This window comes from Balaenoptera ricei, chromosome 2 (genome assembly GCF_028023285.1).
Source record: "Balaenoptera ricei isolate mBalRic1 chromosome 2, mBalRic1.hap2, whole genome shotgun sequence".
Lineage (NCBI taxonomy): Eukaryota > Metazoa > Chordata > Mammalia > Artiodactyla > Balaenopteridae > Balaenoptera > Balaenoptera ricei.
The window spans coordinates 1,305,237-1,323,821 of NC_082640.1; the positions used below are offsets into that span (position 1 = coordinate 1,305,237).

Here is an 18,585-nt window from a genome sequence, read left to right on the forward strand (position 1 = left end):
GCGCGCGGGCGGGCTTCGGGGGCTCCGCGGGGGGGGCGCCGGGGCCCCCAGCCTCAGGCCGCCTCTTTTCCTGTTTTCCAGCTGTCACGACCGGCGGGGGGACGCGCAGCCTTACCAGGTACCCGCGGGCCGGGCGCGGGCCGGAGGGGCCGGCGGGGCCGGCGGGGTGGCGGGGCTGGCGGGGAGGGAGGAGCCGCTACTCGAGCGCAGGCTTCGCGAGCCGCTGCAGGCCCTTCGGGGCCACGGCTCCGCGGCGCCCGCAGCCTGCGCTCGGCCCCCGCGGCGCTCGCCGGCGAGGTGTGGGCGCTCATCTTGACAGGTGACTGGAGGAAGCGCAGCTCCGCGTGGCGAGCGGAGCCCTTCTCGGCCGGGCGGGGCCGGACTCGGGCCTCTGGGCGGGAGGGACTCGGTGGGGCGAGGCGCTGGGGCCTCTGGAGCCACGCTCCTTTGTAGCGGGGCGACGAGAAGTTGCCGGAAGGGTGTCCAGAGTAGGCGCGAGGCCGGGGCGAAGCTGCCGACGGGTTTGCGACTCCCGGGCGCGCGGTGGAGCGCTCTCCCTTCGCAGTTTGTTTTCGGGGCGGCTAAGTGCATTGCTAGTGGAAGATGGCGCTTTTGTTCCTGCCGGAGTTGAGGTCTTTGGGTGCTGAGGCAGCCGCTCTAAGTAAGGAAGGTGCTTCTAGTGTGTGCCTGCGGCGGCTGCACGTAAACCTGTAATTAAAAAAAAAAAAAAAGTCCTGGTAGAAGTGGCCCCTGGTTCCGGCGGTGGGGCGGGTCTCAGACATGGTTGGCAGCGCTCAGATGACACTAGGAGGAAAGACTTTCTGCGTCTGATCCCTTACCGGGTAGGAGAGCAGGTTTCTAAGCTGACGGTTGTGTTACTGGCCAGCATGATTTGTTAAAAGCCCAAGTTAAAAACCCTAGGCCCCCTGATGTGCAAAACAGTGTTCATTAGTTTGCATAAGTCAGAGGTCAAACCCTGTTGAGCCGGGCCCTCCAAAGCATAATTGATGATGCGCTTTGAAAGACTGCCATGTTGTGGTTGTCTCAGATACATTGTTGTGAGGGAGTTCCATTAAGTTCCGCTGTGATAGGTCAGAAATAGTAGCCAGCGTTTCTGCCTCTTAACATTATTTCCCGCACCTGCAAGAGCAGGGAAGTCAGATCTCAAATGCTTTACGTGCCTGAACCCAAGAATTGGAGAAAGTGATGCTTTTGTTTTGTTGGATTGCAGAAACCTGTGCATGCTTGCTTATATTTTGTGTCTAGCGTAGCAGTTGCAGAGCAAAAACGGATGACGGTAGTACTCTCCTTTAGATTAAACTTTCTAATTCCCAGAAAGATTAATTGAGTTGATTTACCAAAGTGTATGATTTCTTGTACTTACAAGGTAATGAGTGGAGTGGATCTCTTTTTTTGAACGTGGTGTTTTGATTTGTATGAGGGACCTTACAGTAACTCTTAGGCATTTAGGTCTTGTCTAAATAACTGAAAGAATTGGAAAAGGAAATTTTAATTTTCTTGATACAAATTCATAAAACGGAATGAAGTTAATATGCCAAGTTTTACGGTAGAACTAACCCAGAAAGTTGAGTTCAAGGTTTTAATTCTCTTATTTTTGGGGGGGGGTGATGTTTTACAGGCACTTAAGTATTCATCGAAGAGTCACCCCAGTAGCGGTGATCACAGACATGAAAAAATGCGAGACGCCGCAGATCCTTCACCACCAAATAAAATGTTGCGGAGATCTGATAGTCCTGAAAACAAATACAGTGACAGCACAGGTCACAGTAAGGCCAAAAATGTGCATATTCACAGAGTTAGAGAGAGGGATGGTGGTGAGTAGCTTTTTTGTTGAAACTTTCACATGTTTGTTTTTCATGGTAATTCTGTATAAAACAAAAGGTGTCAGTCATGTTTCCAGCTTGCAGACATTACTGCCTGGTTATGTCATCAGAATATTTTTATTAATTTATTTGATTCCCAAACAAGTGATGTAGAGATAACAGGTGCTGACCTGAGCATCCAAAACTGGACTCCAGTAGCTGATAATTAGAGAATGCATTTATGCTTGTAGCCTACCAGTGCTTTATGAATGCTGAGGGAAGTGCAGGACGTTTTTCCAAGAAAGGAACTTTCGCCTCTTCAAGTAAAGGTTTCAGTTTATTTGGCTTGGTTTATTTTGAGATACTTGTTTCTGCTTGAATTTTTTTTTTTAGGGAGTTCAGCCATGTCTCCTGATGGTAAAGTACGAATTTAAAAATTTAGTAGGTATTTTGAGACAGTTCACAGATTAAAAAAATCATTTGTGATTCAGAAAATTTTTCTTAAGTTTTTGCTGTGAACTTTTAAATGAGATTTTTCCTGTTCCCTAGGATCTCATTAATATAACTTCTATATTTATTTACATATTCACCTTGTTAAAAGTTAGCCCCAGTGGTGTTACCCTTCAGCTATTCCTTTGCCTCAAGTTCTTTGTGGTAGGTGGAAGGCTGAGGAAAAAAGTTAAACTCTTAACTGTTTTCAGATTTAATGTGGCCAAAATTTACCAAAATAATCAGATTTCATGTCTAAAGGATGCATTGAGGGATAAACCAATTTCGCTGAGGCAATTAATCTCTATTTTTCCCTGCTATAAGATCTTAAATTGCTTAATAGATAACGTGTTCGAAATAAATATACCTTATTGATTGTGCTTTTATAAACTTCTAAGGAAACTCGGTGGAGTCTCACATGGCTTTCTGTCTGATTTTCAGCTAGCTTCTCAATATTTTGCTTTACTTCAAAAAAAAAAAAAAAAAAAGAATTCTGCATCTTCTGGTTCTCTTTTTTGCCTCCTAGGGTGGAAGTCAGCTCTACTCAGTGTGATGGGATATTGAGAAACATTGGCCACCTCTGTATATAACTACTGGGTTGAGGAATTAATAATGATGAGAAGATTGCATTGAGATGGAATATGTGGATGGTTATTGAACGGGAGGGGAATATAGTTCTCCATTACGTATAGTATAGCTTTGTGCTGCTTACACAGATAAACTATATATTTGTTTGTAAGTAACAGCAGATGGGTTTGGTTATTAAGCGTTACAAGTTCTTGGGCAGAATTACTTAAACTATTAACGTTTTTAATTTTGTGGGTAAATTTTCATAGTGTTTGTGTAGTCTGAGATGATTCTATTGCCAACCAGTCTTCTGTAGTGGATTTCATTTCAAATGTTAGCTCTTAGAAGGCAGTACTGTTTGCACTGTATTTTGCTTTATCTTTAAAATTTTGGTGATTGTGACTAAATAGGATGTGGCACCTCATCTCCTTATGGATAAGTATCCCAGGTTCTCTTTTAGTGATAATGATCTGGTTAATCTATCATGTATCCCCAAATCCAGGAAGGAGGTCATTTTAAGTACTCTAGGAAACTTGACTTCTGTAAATGCTTTCATACATTTACAGTGAACCATGCCTGGTAAATTCTTTTACAGGTGAAATAATCCCAAGAACATTTTGTTGCTCATTCATTCAGCAAACATTGGGCATCTGCTGTGTGTCAACAGTTGTGTGGTATTCCTGGAAGTAATGCTAAGATGTGATCCTGGCCTTGAAGCTATTCTTAAAGGCTCTGACTCTGGAGAGCTGGTGGTGGTGGTTTAGCTGCTTGCTTTTTCTGTGCTTTTCCTTTATTCATTTTGATTTTAGTTCTCCTTCCTGTGTGTAGTCCAGATATCTCTTGTTTGCTTTTAGTTTCCATTTTATTTGCATTTGCTTGCTGATGGTTCTTTAGCTGCATTTGTAAGAAACTTATTTTTCTGATCTAGTCACTTGCTCAGTTAAACCCCACTTTCTGATTTGCTTTTTTAGCTGTTTGCTTTTCTTTGTCTGGAGCCTTTTAACTAATATTAACTTCATCCCTGACTGTATTGTCTCTCATATACCTGGCTACCATATTACTTTACACTAGGTAGGAATAATAATGAATACCATAAAATCAGATATGCATTCTTGAGCTTGGAGTGCATCTTTGATGTTAATTCTGTGTTTTAAAGATGTGAAGTGGTGATTCTTCCCTCAGTTAATACTGATATATTTAGTCACTATACTTTGACTCCAGGTGTGTTTTTTTTTTCCCTTGCTAATGAGAGTTTGAAACTGAGATTTTAAGGGGAATATGTAATTTTATTACAGGCATTTTTATTCCCTGAGATTTTTATCTTTAAATAAATATGAATTCAAATATATTTAGATAAATGTTCACATAACAGGCAAAACCATTATCCAAAGTGAAATGCAAGTGAGTTGGATTATCTGTGCACTCAGCATTTGTAAGTAACAGTTTAATGTAAGAACAGGTTACTGTATTTATTGAACTAATTTCAAATTGATTTTTATTTTAGGATTTAAAAAATCTAATAATTTTAATAACTACCTAATTTAAAGATGTGTGTATCCCCCCCCCCCCAAATGGGGCTTTACTGGCATCTGTCCACATCACAGCATATTTTTTTTCAGTAATTTACTAGATTTCTTCCATGGCACCTTGGATTTCCTTGAAAAGTGTCAATTCAGAGTAATATATAAAATGACTTTAAAGTACATCATAAAAAGTCAGAAAGCAGGGATTGAGGAGGATCGTCACTTTCAGAAATCTGCAGCTAAGAAGGATTTATTCCAGCTTAGTATGTGCAGTTAAAAGAATTAGAGGTTTTTATCCCATAGGATTTATGAAAGGGAATGTAGATATCTGTCGTAATTAAGGGAAGTTATGTGACATTATAACTTACCTAGAAGGTTGTTTAACTTTGTGGAATAAGTTATTTTTATATATTCTGTGATCTATCTGCAAAATATTTTTTGTTTAAAAATAACCAAAAACAAGAATCTTAAGGTATACTGGATTTGTTTTTATAGCTTAGACATGTTTTTAAAGGTGCGGCTTACATCCCCCCACCTCAGAAGTATGACAGTACAATTCTGGTTGAACTTGTACTTCTGTGGAATTTTAAAATTCTTTCCATTTCGTTAAAGTATGTTTTTCTTTAACGAAACTAGTTCTGAGGATAATTTTACCAAGTAACTTTAAGAATGTTGATAGTACAAATGAGTTTAGGAATGAAGGCTATCTTTACAAGGATTCTGTAAAGCTGTTCCACAAAACTTCAGCCTCTTGGGGGTTGTCCCATTTTTCTCATCATCCCTCTAAGAATTAACTGTCAGAAACATACTTGTTAGAAACATCTTTTGGGGGGAGATAGCGTAGCTCAATTGGTTAATTGAAAAATATTCTTTATTGGTTCCCTGATTTGTGGGACTTACAGTGATTTTGCATAGCTTTTTAGTTAGCATTCAAATACCTTTGAGTACAAAGGAAAAATTGCCCTTAGTGGTTAGATTTCTAAAGATTTTAAAGTTTTTAGCTGCATAATGAAAGCTTTTATTTTATTTTCTTGTCATTTAGTTATATCTGGAGAAATTTGGAAATGTATTTAATACAATTGTCAAATGACGGTTACTGTAACATTTGAAGGAATTGTTCAGTAGGGAGTATTTGGGGATAATTGGTGTTTTTATAGTTTTTAAAGTATAATTTCGTAATGTTTTAGTATTTTCACATTAAATAATAGACTGATAATTGCACAGTACGGTCTTACGGTTATTCATATAACTTACATTTGGAATAAAAGGAAATATGCTGTGCGTTTGTAATGTGAGAAAGTGCTATAAAATGAACAGTCTCATTTGATCCTCACTGACCTTGGAAGGTAGATGGTACGGATAGTATCCCTGTATTACAGGTTACAGATGAGGGAAGATTTACTTTTATGGAAGGAACCCATAGTGACAGATGAGTCTAGAAATTAGTCTTCTCTACTCTGGTAACTTGTGTACACTGTTGGAGATGAAACATTCAGGCATATGTGAACTTTATTTGGTGGGTGTTTACTATATTACAAATTAGTATAAAGATGACTTTACTTGTATCCTCTTAATGCTCTGGATACATCTTAGTGAATTATAGTAGGGTATCAACATCAGGGCATTGACAGTGGTACTGTGGGTGTGGGTGTAGGTGTGGTGTGTGTGTGTGTAGTTCTAGACCAGATGATCATGTTAGTGTACTTTTAAAAATAAGTTTTAATGGGAAAGCTTGCCAATTTTGCTAGGAAGAAGCCATTTTTCTCAAGTTAAGCCCTTGTATACAGAGGCTTGTTTTCAAAGCAACTTGGAAATTTCATACAGAATCTAAAATTTACTGATACTTGAATTAAGTGTTTTTCTGTCTAGTGAAAATAGGTAAGTATTATCTATTTTTATTGGTCCAGTGTATATGTAGTAAGGTAATAAACTAGGCAGATAGGTTTGCATTGGGTTTCCATAGGTCAGTTAAAAAAGACCACAGGAAATAGGTATTCCATTTCAAGAGGAACAGAGTAAGGTTGGTGGATAAACAGTTTTAATATTTCAGCTCTTCAGTATTCCTTAATTTTAGGAAATACATGCTCTAAACATTTGTGCGTGTGTTTGGACACGTACCATGTCATTTGTCTTCTAGTCATCACATTTTAACCTGTTTGTTACTCTTAAAGAGGTGGTTATTATGTATTTATGATATAATGGATTTCAATTTCACAATCAAAAATATTTTGGAATGGTTTACTTTGATCTTTTAAGGCAGTCTCAGTTGAACTGTTTTAGTTCTGCAAGATGTATCTAAGGTTCTTGGTGTAACATACTTAGGATTTCTGGTCCATAATTCACAGAAAATTTATATATTCTAGGTTGTCTTCCTGTTGAGGCTCTGTTTGTCTTATTCTGTTGTGCAGAATGCTTTTGATTTATGTAGTGAACCATTTTGTTTTAATGCTGGAAAGAGTGGAGCTAGCAATGAGCTGGGGTATCTTGGTAGAGATTCTGTACCTGGGACCACATCTGTACCTGGACTCTACTTCTGCGACCCTGTGCTAAGAACTGGAGATACTGTTTGTCAGTCATTTCAAAACCAGTTATTTAGGGCTTGAAAGTATATCCTATGAAGACTCTCCTTTTTATGATTTATATGATGCTTCATAATCTTGAAAGCCCTTTTACATTGTTTTTCACCTGGTCCCATAACCCATTGAATTAGGCCGATCAGGATTCTTCCTGTTTTACTGATGAACATATAATCTAGTTATTTAGCCTACTATTAATTGTTGAAAGTAGGAAGCGAGTCTTTTTGCTGCATATAAAACCTTATCTCTACCTTAAAGTTGTACTCCAGCTGTAACCGCTTCTTAGTACAGATCTTCCTCGACTTACAGTGGGGTTACATCTCGATAAACCCACCAAAAGTTGAAAATATCATAAGTTGGAAATGTACTATAAAAAAGTACTGTAGTTTAAACTATAGTACCTAGTTTATTGCATGTTACATTTAATACATGTAACCTACCTTAAATGTGCTCAGAACACTTACATGAGCAAAATCATTTTGGGTAAAATCGTCTAACACAAAGCCCGCTTTACAGTAAAGTGTTGACTAGCGCGTGTAACTGACGGACTGCTGTCCTGAGAGTGAAAAGCAGAACGGCTGTAAGTGTAGGGGTGGTTCGCCTTCTAGTCACGTGGCTGACGGGGCGCTCCGATCCTGAGGGCGTATCCTCCCGCGTATCGCTCGCCAGCCTGGGAGAAGAGCAGGATTCAGAATTACAAGTATGGGTCCCACCGCCTGCCTGTTGGCTTCCACACATTGTAAGGTCAACAAATCCTAAGTCGAACCATGGTAAGTCTGGGACCGTCTGTACTTAAAATAAAACTGTTGTTCCTTCCTTCTCCCACCTGGACTCTGCAGGAGCCTGTTGAATGGTGTCCCACATCTTTTATGCTTCACACAGCACGTAGCCAGAGTAGTCCAGTTAAAATGACAGCTTACATCACTGTCATGCCCGAGACCCTTCCCTGACGGTGTTACTTACCGAGGCCTGTGATAAGCCCTGTGTAATCTGGCGTCTGGGTACCTCTTCGGCCTCTTCCCCTTGTCCGAGCTGCTCTGTCCGTACTGGCCCTGCAGCAGGTTTGTTCTTGTCTCAAGAGTTGTGCACGTTTTGCTCCTCGTTTCTGGGATGTTCATCTTTCTGTGTGTACCCCTGCTGCCGTCTCTCCAGCAGGGTGTCTGCCGAAGTGCCACCCTCTCCCAGAGGCCTTACCTGCCGTTCCGGTCACTCAGACAGCCGTCCTGTCATCGCCTGTCCTTCCCACTGCTTTGTTCCTTCTTTGTACTTAGGTGACCTGATGTTACCACCTTCTTGTCATTGTGTTACAGCACGTGTTCCTGGAAGTTACCGTGCCGTGCCGAGTGCACCCCAGGGTTTATGGGGGAGACGTGGGTGGGGCACAGGACTCCAAGAACACTGTCGGCGGCACGTTAGGAAGGGGGGAGCCTTGCGAAGGTCTTGCACAACTTTGTTAAACTGTCAAGGAGTACACTAACGATGCAGTAGATGCGGCATTTTACCTTGACAAAGACCTGAAGTTAGCAGCTTGTGGAAGGGTTGCAGTTTGTGAGCTACTGTGAAGTGATGGAAGGAGGGTTATCTGAAATAACCCTTTGAAGATTGTAACCGACTGTGGAGGGATGTGACCCATAACTCGGACGCTGAGCTGGGGTAGCTGGCAGGTGTTGGAGGCGTATGTGTCTGTGCCGTGAACTCCAGTGTAGCCGGGTCCAGCTGGCTGCAGCTGGTGTTCCTCCCGGGTGAAGTTGCTTGTAGGTAAGTGGGGAAATCTGTGTCATGCTCAGGTAGTTTCCTGATAAATCAACGGTGCTCAAATTGGCATTTTTCGACAAAAAGTGTTACAGCAGGACTGACGGTTTTGCGTGTCCTCTGGAATATACTCCACCAGAATAGGGAGTAAATTTGTTGATGATTTTATCCCCTTGTATCCCTGTTGCCTAGAACAGTGTCTGACACCATGGCAGATTTTAGTAAATGGGTAGATGAAAGACTATTGGGATTGTCAAGATGGAAAGGGAAATGAAATTGTGGTTTTCCGGAATAGTGTATCTCCAACGTGTGTGTGTATGCTGAACATCTGGGGATCTTGCTAAAATGCATTTTCTAGTTCAGCAGTTCTGGGGTAGGGCCCAAGGGTCTGCCTTTTTAACAAGATCCCAGATGTTGCCGTGTTGTTGGCTGCACGTGAGTGACAAGGTCTTAGAGCAGCACTGCCCAGTAGAAACAAAGTGAGCCACGAAGACGAGTTTTCTAGTAGCGCTGTTGAAGTAGGAGTGAGCTTTAGTATATTTTATATAACCTGACGTATCCAAAATATTCTCATTTCAGCATGCACTGGATGTTTTAAAAACTATTAAGATTTTTTTTTAATAATCCTTTTTTTGTGCAAAGTCTTTGAAATCTGGTATTTTACGCTAATTGCATATTTCAGTTGGGGGCCACGTTTCCTGTGCCTACTTGCCACGTGTGGTTAGTGGCTACGGAATTGGACAGCACAGTTCTGGAGAATATGATCACCCTGTTGACCTATTTAGCTTAACACGTTTTCCTATTTTTCTAAAGAAATTTTTTATCTGCTTGATTTCTGAAACAGCATCTTTATGCCAGGCAGGATTGGAGTTAATGGGCCCTTGAACTGTATAGTGCTGCTTGTACTAGAGTTTTTCTTTGTTAGTACGAATTTATTATAGAAAAACTAGAAAATGCAGAGAAGGGAGAAAATGAAATCGCCTCAGATCCTGTCGGTAGTTTTCATAGGACTCCTTCTTGTGCCATAACATATGAGAAGGATACTATACATAGCCTTTGCAGTTCTTATTAAAAATGGTTTCATATTATGGGGTTATTTGGCTCGTCTTTAGTATATTTTCACAGTGGATTCAGTAGACACTTGGTGTTGGCAGTATCAATCTGAGAGGACTGACCAGGCGTACTTTTAGTTACTGCTCAGAGAATGTGAATACTTACCTCTTATCCTTAACCAATGGGTGGAGCCATCTTTCAGTTAGATTTGTGTTTTAGTCCAGTCGCTGATAGGTGTAGCTGGGTGCTGACTTCAGGCATGTCACTCGCTCTGTGTTTTTGTGTCCACTCACTAGGTTTGCTGTGGGGTTGAATGAAAATTACAAACCTTGGAACACTTGTGAAGCATCTAGCCAAGTGCTCAGACTGTGACATAGTACATTATTATGTTTATCCTTATTCCTGTGACTGATGAGGAGTTGGTGTCAGACTAGCAGCCCCAGTCTCAAGCTACTGCTTCTTTCTTCCTTCTTCCTTAGGAAGGACTGTCCTGGGTATTTCACTTGCCAGGTGAGGAGTCTGATGGGTGAGAGTGACGTGAAGGGGCTGCAGGGCCATGCTAGCTTGTTAGCTGCTCATATCCGGAGCTCTGCAGTTGAGAGAGTTTTAGGATCGATGGAAGGGTAATCCAAAACACGCATTTAGGGTAGTTACCCCAAATTTGGCTGTCTATTCAGGTCACCTAGGAAGCTTTTAGAGCTACAAATTCCTGACTCCATGTGAATTACCGTCAGTCAGAGCAATGGGGGGTGGTTGGGGAGGGGAGACTAGAAAACTGAATTTTTGTGTGTGTGTGTGTAAAACTGAATTTTTAAATACACACTGGTTTAATTTAGATACATGCAGACTGTAGACCTAGGGAGAGTACGCACAAGAGGAGGAACGCTGAGATGGACGTGAAGGAATGTGAATTTTCTCGTTAGGAGTCTAGAAGTCGGAGTGGTTGTTTGCCAGGTCATACTGTGTGCTTTCTTGAGTTTCAGAGAACTGTCTTCTCCGTCACCTTCTTTTCTAGTGCACAGATAATAGTATAATTTGTACACAGTTACGCCTTAAATCTCTCAGTTAGCGTCCTGTGGCATCTAATGTAACAGCCGTTGCTCCAGAGTAGAACGAATGCTGGGAAGTGGAGGAGTTTTTAACCAGTATTAGCAGCTGGCCAGGCCAGCAGGATATGTTTGGGTCGTCTCTGCAGCTGCCGCTCTTGCTTGGATCAGGTGACTCCGGCGCACACCTCCCCATTCCCGTGCAGTCAGCCTTGCCTGAGACAGCCCGGTGCTAAGCTGCATCTGGTTTTTGTTTCTTCGGAAGACAGAGCCTTGACCCGAGTCGTCGTGCTCAGGCTGACCTCAGGGGCTAGCAGACCGTCTTCCTGCGGTCGCCCCTGAGGAGCAGAGCGGGCCGTCCAACGGTGCAGGCGTTAGGATGCCAGCCAGCCCCCTGCCCCCGTAGCCGTTCTGTGTGTGCCTTCACAGTCGAGCATCCTTACCCGCCGCTCTGCGTTTCAGATTCAGCTGACTTCAGCTCGTGGGGACTGTGGAATGTGTATATTGGGGAAGAAATCTGCCTGTAAGTGGAGCAATGCAGTTCAAACCTGCGTGGGTCAAGGGTCAGCTATAGTTGGATTTTAAAGGAAGCTCAGGCTGAGCGTGTTGGATGTGTTAGGTAGTGCTGGTCTTCTGGCTTAATCTCTCATTCCTGCTGAATCGCGTGGCGCTGTGCCCGAAGAGCATGGCGTCGGGTTGGCGTCTTCTGAAGGGTTTTGACCTGTACTGTACCCATAGAACTAGTCCTCTGTGGTAGCCAGAAAGCAGTACGAGTAAAAGATGTTGTTCTGGAATATTTTGGCTTAGATGAGAAGATCATGGTAAATATTTCTGCATTTAATAATGCATTTGTGAAGAATAAGTTTCCAGACTCTTCCAACTTCATAAAAGTATGTGCTGGTGGTTTATGAAAACATTCATTGAAGCCCTGGGGAAAACATGGGAGTTGGAACACAGTAAGGTAGGCTGTTAGAAGTGGTGTTCTCTCCTGTCCCACAGCCTTTTCTGTGACGATGTGTTCCTGCTGCCTGTTGGCTCCTTATCAGGGTTTTAAAGCATTCGTATTTAATACTCTGCATGGAGGTGAGTCTCGTTTATCATGGGACATTTAAGTTATAAAGAATATTCTTCAGGGTTAAGTCGCAAGGCTGTACTGTCTAAAGCTGTAGACCAACCTCAGTTTTGTATTTTTGTGTAAGTATGGTAGTTCCTTTGTAATGTAACTTAAATGTCAGTGTTGATTATTTTGCAAAAGTAGACCCAAGGTACTTGGTCCCTCCAGATTTCCGCGTCAGTTTGATTTGGGCTAGATTGATTTATTGTTACCTTGACCAGGAGTTGGGTGAGTCCCTGATACCGACTCTCATAATTTAGGGATGTTCTTGATTCTTGGGAAGAACAGGTTTTAAAATGTAGCACTCCTTTTAGTATTTAAATGTCAAACTGCTATTTTTAGTGCAGACATAGGGAATTACTGTTTAACTGATGTCTTAGTTGGTTTTCATTTTCATCAAGTCTGTTCCCCTTAGAGCAGGAGAACTGCTGGTGGCTCCTGCTCGCTGTTCAGTGGGACTTTTGTCAGCACCATGTCGTTCCTAGCTCAGGGGACGACACACTACTCACGACTTCCCCTCGTGTCCTCGCACGTGGGCACGCTGTACAGTTAGGCTTTGAGGTTGTCCTTTAGTGTGCGGATGTGGGGCACGTTAGCCAACCTTTGATTATATAAAGCCGTGTATTGTTAGCAGTGCTTGTTGTGCTATAGATTTGAGGTGATTAGGATTTGGATTAAGATGGTAGAAGTAGAATTTAAAGAGGATTGCAGTTGATACGCGTATTTTGAGGGAAAAACAGATTTCTGGTGTCAAATCTAGAGAGATAGGTTTGGACATGTATTTGTCATTGGGTGACCTCTTTATTGCTCTTACAATCTTGTTTGGGAACCGTATCAAAATTTCACTAATATAGAAACTTCTGGTTCCTACTTTGATAATGTAGAATGGATTGACATGTAAATTTTCTAAACTTTGCTGCTTTGTTCATATTACATAGATTTTATTAATTAATTTATTTTTATTTTTGGCTGTGTTGGGTCTTCGTTTCTGTGCGAGGGCTTTCTCTAGTTGCGGCGAGCGGGGGCCACTCTTCATCGTGGTGCGCGGGCCTCACTGTCATGGCCTCTCTTGTTGCGGAGCACAGGCTCCAGACGCGCAGGCTCAGTAGTTGTGGCTCACGGGCCCAGTTGCTCCGCGGCATGTGGGATCTTCCCAGACCGGGGCTCGAACCCGTGTCCCCTGCATTGGCAGGCAGATTCTCAACCACTGTGCCACCAGGGAAGCCCTACATAGATTTTAATGTAGAGTTATAGAGTGATTTCATTTTAATTCAGGCCTAAAGGTGATTTCAGTTTTGATTTTCCTTTTTTTTTTTTTTTTTTAAGTCCAGGAGTATTTAGAAGCGTGCCTTCAAATTTCTAAATGAATGTTGTAAATCGGTATTTTAAAAATTATTATTTGGCTTTTTGTTTTTCTAATTTTATTGGCCTTTTGGAATTAAGATTTTTTTTCTCGTTAATAGTTTAATGACAGCAGATATTTTTGAGATGTTTGAAAATAATGTATTTTTCTCTTCGGTACAAAGAACTGTTTAGATCAAGTTCTTTAATTCTGACGTACGTTACTATGTAATAGAAATCCTTTTATTCTTAATGTTTACTTGATCTGTTTTCTGACAGGTGAGAAAGTTTTCCAGTATGATAGTTGATTTCACTTATTTTTTAAAAGCATTTTTTCCTTTATGTGTTCTACCTTTATGTTTACATAAAGATTCATAACTATTATTTTTTAATGGGTGGTAATCTGAGGCTTTGCTATGCCCAAACATGTCTTCATTTTGTTTCTAGACATGGAGAATGATCTTTTGGCTAGATTAAAATCATTTTTCCTTGAATCTTTTAAAATTTTATTTAATTTTTTTGAAGCTCCTTCTAAATTGATTACTATTCCTAGTTGCAGATGGGAAGTCCACATCAAACCTAGTTCTTTTTCATAGGTAGCTTAACCCATTACAATGCGTGTGTCTCGCTTTCCTCTACTCTCCCACCCCCAGCTTGAGAGTCTTTAGGATTTCTCCTTCACCAGTCTCTCCTTGTTAAATGTGGTCTTTTTTTCTTTTTGTAGTTCTGCTTAGGGCTGTTTTAGCCAAAGGATAACCCTTAGAAAGGGTCATTCCCTCTCCCCTCCTCCTGCCACCCTCCCCCTCTTTTTTAAAAATTGTTTCTGACTCTTCTCCTTTTGGGGTTTGTGTTAGATGTGTTTTGGTTCTGTTCTTATCTCTTGCTTAGTAAAAAGTAGGTGTTTGGATACTTTTTGAATGAGAGTACATTGGACTCTGGGGAGAAGAATCCCATGGCAGGTTCTCCTAGTGCCATAGTTATAGTGAAAGCTGTGTTCGTTTTGTCCACCTGTTGAAAGTTTTATTTTGGATGATTTAATTTTTAAATAACATTGTAATTTGATGACTGTGATTCGGTAGAAATACTCTTGAGATTTTATATTATATTCGAGTTTTTCCCATGTCAAATATGTGTCCTCAGAAAGTTTTCTGTCTGGGTTTGGTTTATCTCCTCCATGTTACTGGTTTCCTCATATTTTTGCTGTTTGAAGTTGTACGTTTATATTTGGGAAGGAGAGTCTAGGTTAGTTAGCCACTGTCCAAAAGAACGTTTGTGTAGTTGAAAATGTTCAGTATCTGAGCTCTCCAGTATGGTAACCACCAGCCACGTGTGCCTATTGAATACTTGAAATGTGGCTAATGCAACTAAGAAGTTTTAGTGTTTTAAAATTTAAATTTAGCCCATTGCTGTTATGGCATCTTCTCTCTGTAGTATTGAGATTTCTCTTTTCGCGGTTGCTAATAATCTCTTGGTTGCCAGGTCCACTGAAAACCTTCCACTCGTTCTTTTACTGAAGTCCTTTGAAGTGATTTCTCCTTCCTTATTGGTAGTTTTTTGATGTTTCATCATGCTGTCTTTCCTCTCCATGCTGCTGTTAACGAGCGCTTCCTGAGCTCTGAGTCTCGTTTATCTGCACCGACACGTTAGCGCGCTCTGCGTCGTCCTGTCCTTGCTGCGCACCCTCTCCTTGGATTTCTAGGTCCGCATACCTTCTTGCTCGTGAGGCATGTTTCATGGGACGTTCCTAACTTGAGTATTCTCTGTCTTGGTTAATACTTGGGAAGTTTTCCTTTCCTTTCCTCCTGTGTTTAGGAGGAACCCTAGACCTCATGGAGGCTCTATATCTAAGCACATTACATACGAGCAACATGACTGTGCAGATCTGGGAGTTTTCCTCCCTGCTTCCTCATATGCCTGCCTGGGTGGTCTTTCTGCCTGGTGTACATAGGGGACACTGAGGTGAAAAGAAACCGCTGTTATGTTCACGCTGGAAAGTTGGCATCTCAGAATAGAGTTTCTGCTTGTAAACATAGCTAGAAAATTTGAAGAATTGAAAATCCTCCGAGTCACCGTGGCCAAGAGTCCAAACTTTTCTCAGCCCCCCCTCTCCTTTCTCTCTGTTACAGTCGTATAGAAACTGCTTTCCCGGTCGAGAACATCAGATACTTTTGTCCCCCTTGTATGTGTTTTTCACAGCCAAAACTGTCCTCTCACTACTCCTACCCCACCTTATTTTTCTTGGCAAACCTCTTAACCCTTCAGGGTCCCAGTTCTTCTGTTGTGTGAAGCCTTCCTTGACCCTGTTCCTCTTACAGCTGCCGTCCAGTGAGTTGTAATTGTTCACGTACGTGGTTTGCCTTCTCTCAGCTCCTGGAAGGTAGAGGCTGTGTTAATTTTAATTGTATCAGGGCCTGGCATATAAATGCAGGTGCTCAGTGCTGTTAAACTTACATGCCATTTTACATATCTAGTACATGTGAAAAACGGGTGAGTGGTAGTAAACCTCAGAGTTTGCTTTCAGGTGCATTTACTATTCTAGAATTCTTAGGTTGGATTGAAGTTGCTTTTGTATTGTTTGTGAAGGAAGCAAACAGTTTATTCACATTTTCAGGAAACTATCTAAATAAACTTTTTAAAAAATTGTGTATGGTAATTGGTATGTTAATTCCAACACATTATTACCAGTTCTTTTAAGTCACCTTGATAGTTAGACTACTGTCAGTTGCCTTATGATAAACTATAATATACTATATTTAATTTGAATAATGATGTTTAAAACTTTACAGACTTTTTACTAATTTTTTTTTACTGTTCCTTCTTTTTTTTTTTTTTTTTTTTTAATGTCTGAAACATTTATATTAACATATTTCCATACATATTTCCATACAAATACAAATATGATTTTTAGAAATTTCATGTAATGTCTGAAACATTTATATTAACATATTTCCATACATATTTCCATACAAATACAAATATAAGATTTTTAGAAATTTCATGTAATGTCTGAAACATTTATATTAACATGTTTCCATACAAATAACCCAATGAAAGTTTAGTATTAGTTGTTTTGTTTGTTTTTTTATACTGCAGGTTCTTATTAGGCATCAGTTTTATACACATCAGTGTATACATGTCAATCCCAATCGCCCAATTCAGCACACCACCATCCCCACCCCACCGCAGTTTTCCCCCCTTGGTGTCCATATGTCCATTCTCTACATCTGTGTCTCAACTTCTGCCCTGCAAACTGGCTCATCTGTACCATTTTTCTAGGTTCCGCATACATGCATTAATATACGATATTTGTTTTTCTCTTTCTGACTTACTTCACTCTGTATGACAGTCTCTAGATCCATCCACGTCTCAACAAATGACTCAATTTCGTTCCTTTTTATGGCTGAGTAATATTCCATTGTATATATGTACCACATCTTCTTTATCCATTCGTCTGTTGATGGGCATTTAGGTTGCTTCCATGACCTGGCTATTGTAAATAGTGCTGCAATGAACATTCGGGTGCATGTGTCTTTTTGAATTACGGTTTTCTCTGGGTATATGCCCAGTAGTGGGATTGCTGGGTCATATGGTAATTCTATTTTTAGTTTTTTAAGGAACCTCCATATTGTTCTCCATAGTGGCTGTATCAATTTACATTCCCACCAACAGTGCAAGAGGGTTCCCTTTTCACCACACCCTCTCCAGCATTTGTTGTTTGTAGATTTTCTGATGATGCCCATTCTAACAGGAGTGAGGTGATACCTCATTGTAGTTTTGATTTGCATTTCTCTAATAATTAGTGATGTTGAGCATCTTTTCATGTGCTTCGTGGCCATCTGTATGTCTTCTTTGGAGAAATGTCTATTTAGGTCTTCTGCCCATTTTTGGATTGGGGTGTTTGTTTCTTTGATATTGAGCTGAATGAGCTGTTTATATATTTTGGAGATTAATCCTTTGTCCGTTGATTCATTTGCAAATATTTTCTCCCATTCTGAGGGTTGTCTTTTCGTCTTGTTTATGGTTTCCTTTGCTGTGCAAAAGCTTTGAAGTTTCATTAGGTCCCATTTGTTTATTTTTGTTTTTATTTCCATTACTCTAGGAGGTGGATCAAAAAAGATCTTGCTGTGATTTATGTCAAAGAGTGTTCTTCCTATGTTTTCCTCTAAGAGTTTTATAGTGTCCACTCTTATATTTAGGTCTCTAATCCATTTTGAGTTTATTTTTGTGTATGGTGTTAGGGAGTATTCTAATTTCATTCTTTTACATGTAGCTGTCCAGTTTTCCCAGCACCACTTATTGAAGAGACTGTCTTTTCTCCATTGTATATCTTTGCCTCCTTTGTCATAGATTAGTTGACCATAGGTGCGTGGGTTAATCTCTGGGCTTTCTATCTTGTTCCATTGATCTATGTTTCTGTTTTTGTGCCAGTACCATATTGTCTTGATTACTGTAGCTTTGTAGTATAGTCTGAAGTCGGGGAGTCTGATTCCTCCAGCTCCATTTTTTTGCCTCAAGACTGCTTTGCCTATTCGGGGTCTTTTGTGTCTCCATACAAATTTTAAGATGATTTGTTCTAGCTCCGTAAAAAATGCCATTGGTAATTTGATAGGGATTGCATTGAATCTGTAGATTGCTTTGGGTAGTATACTCATTTTCACAATGTTGATTCTTCCAATCCAAGAACATGGTATATCTCTCCATCTGTTGGTATCATCTTTAATTTCTTTCATCAGTGTCTTATAGTTTTCTGCATACAGGTCTTTTGTCTCCCTAGGTAGGTTTATTCCTAGGTATTTTATTCTTTTTGTTGCAATGGTAAATGGGAGTGTTTCCATAATTTCTCTTTCAGATTTTTCATCATTAGTGTATAGGAATGCAAGAGATTTCTGTGCATTAATTTTGTATCCTGCAACTTTACCATATTCATTAATTAGCTCTAGCAGTTTTCTGGTGGCAGTTTTAGGATTCTCTATGTATAGTATCATGTCATCCGCAAACAGTGACAGTTTTACTTCTTCTTTTCCAATTTGTATTCCTTTTATTTCTTTTTCTTCTCTGATTGCCGTGGCTAGGACTTCCAAAACTATGTTGAATAATAGTGGTGAGAGTGGACATCCTTGTCTCGTTCCTGATCTTAGAGGAAATGCTTTCAGTTTTTCACCATTGAGAATGATGTTTGCTGTGGGTTTGTCATATATGGCCTTTATTATGTTGAGGTAGGTTCCCTCTATGCCCACTTTCTGGAGAGTTTTTATCAGAAATGGGTGTTGAATTTTGTCAAAAGCTTTTTCTGCATCTATT

General features: G+C 40.6%; 1 protein-coding gene across 4 annotated transcripts in view; it reads left to right on the forward strand.

Moving 5' to 3' along the window:
* Window positions 1-18,585, forward strand: part of WAC (WW domain containing adaptor with coiled-coil) — an 88,239-nt gene that overhangs the window by 984 nt on the left and 68,670 nt on the right. For all 4 annotated transcript variants that reach the window (XM_059909191.1, XM_059909190.1, XM_059909202.1 and 1 more), the window contains exons 2-3: window positions 82-118; window positions 1,640-1,835. In XM_059909191.1, the coding sequence (XP_059765174.1) occupies window positions 1,697-1,835 (139 nt within the window). In that variant the 5' untranslated portion in view covers window positions 82-118; window positions 1,640-1,696. The remainder of the gene's footprint in view (window positions 1-81; window positions 119-1,639; window positions 1,836-18,585) is intronic.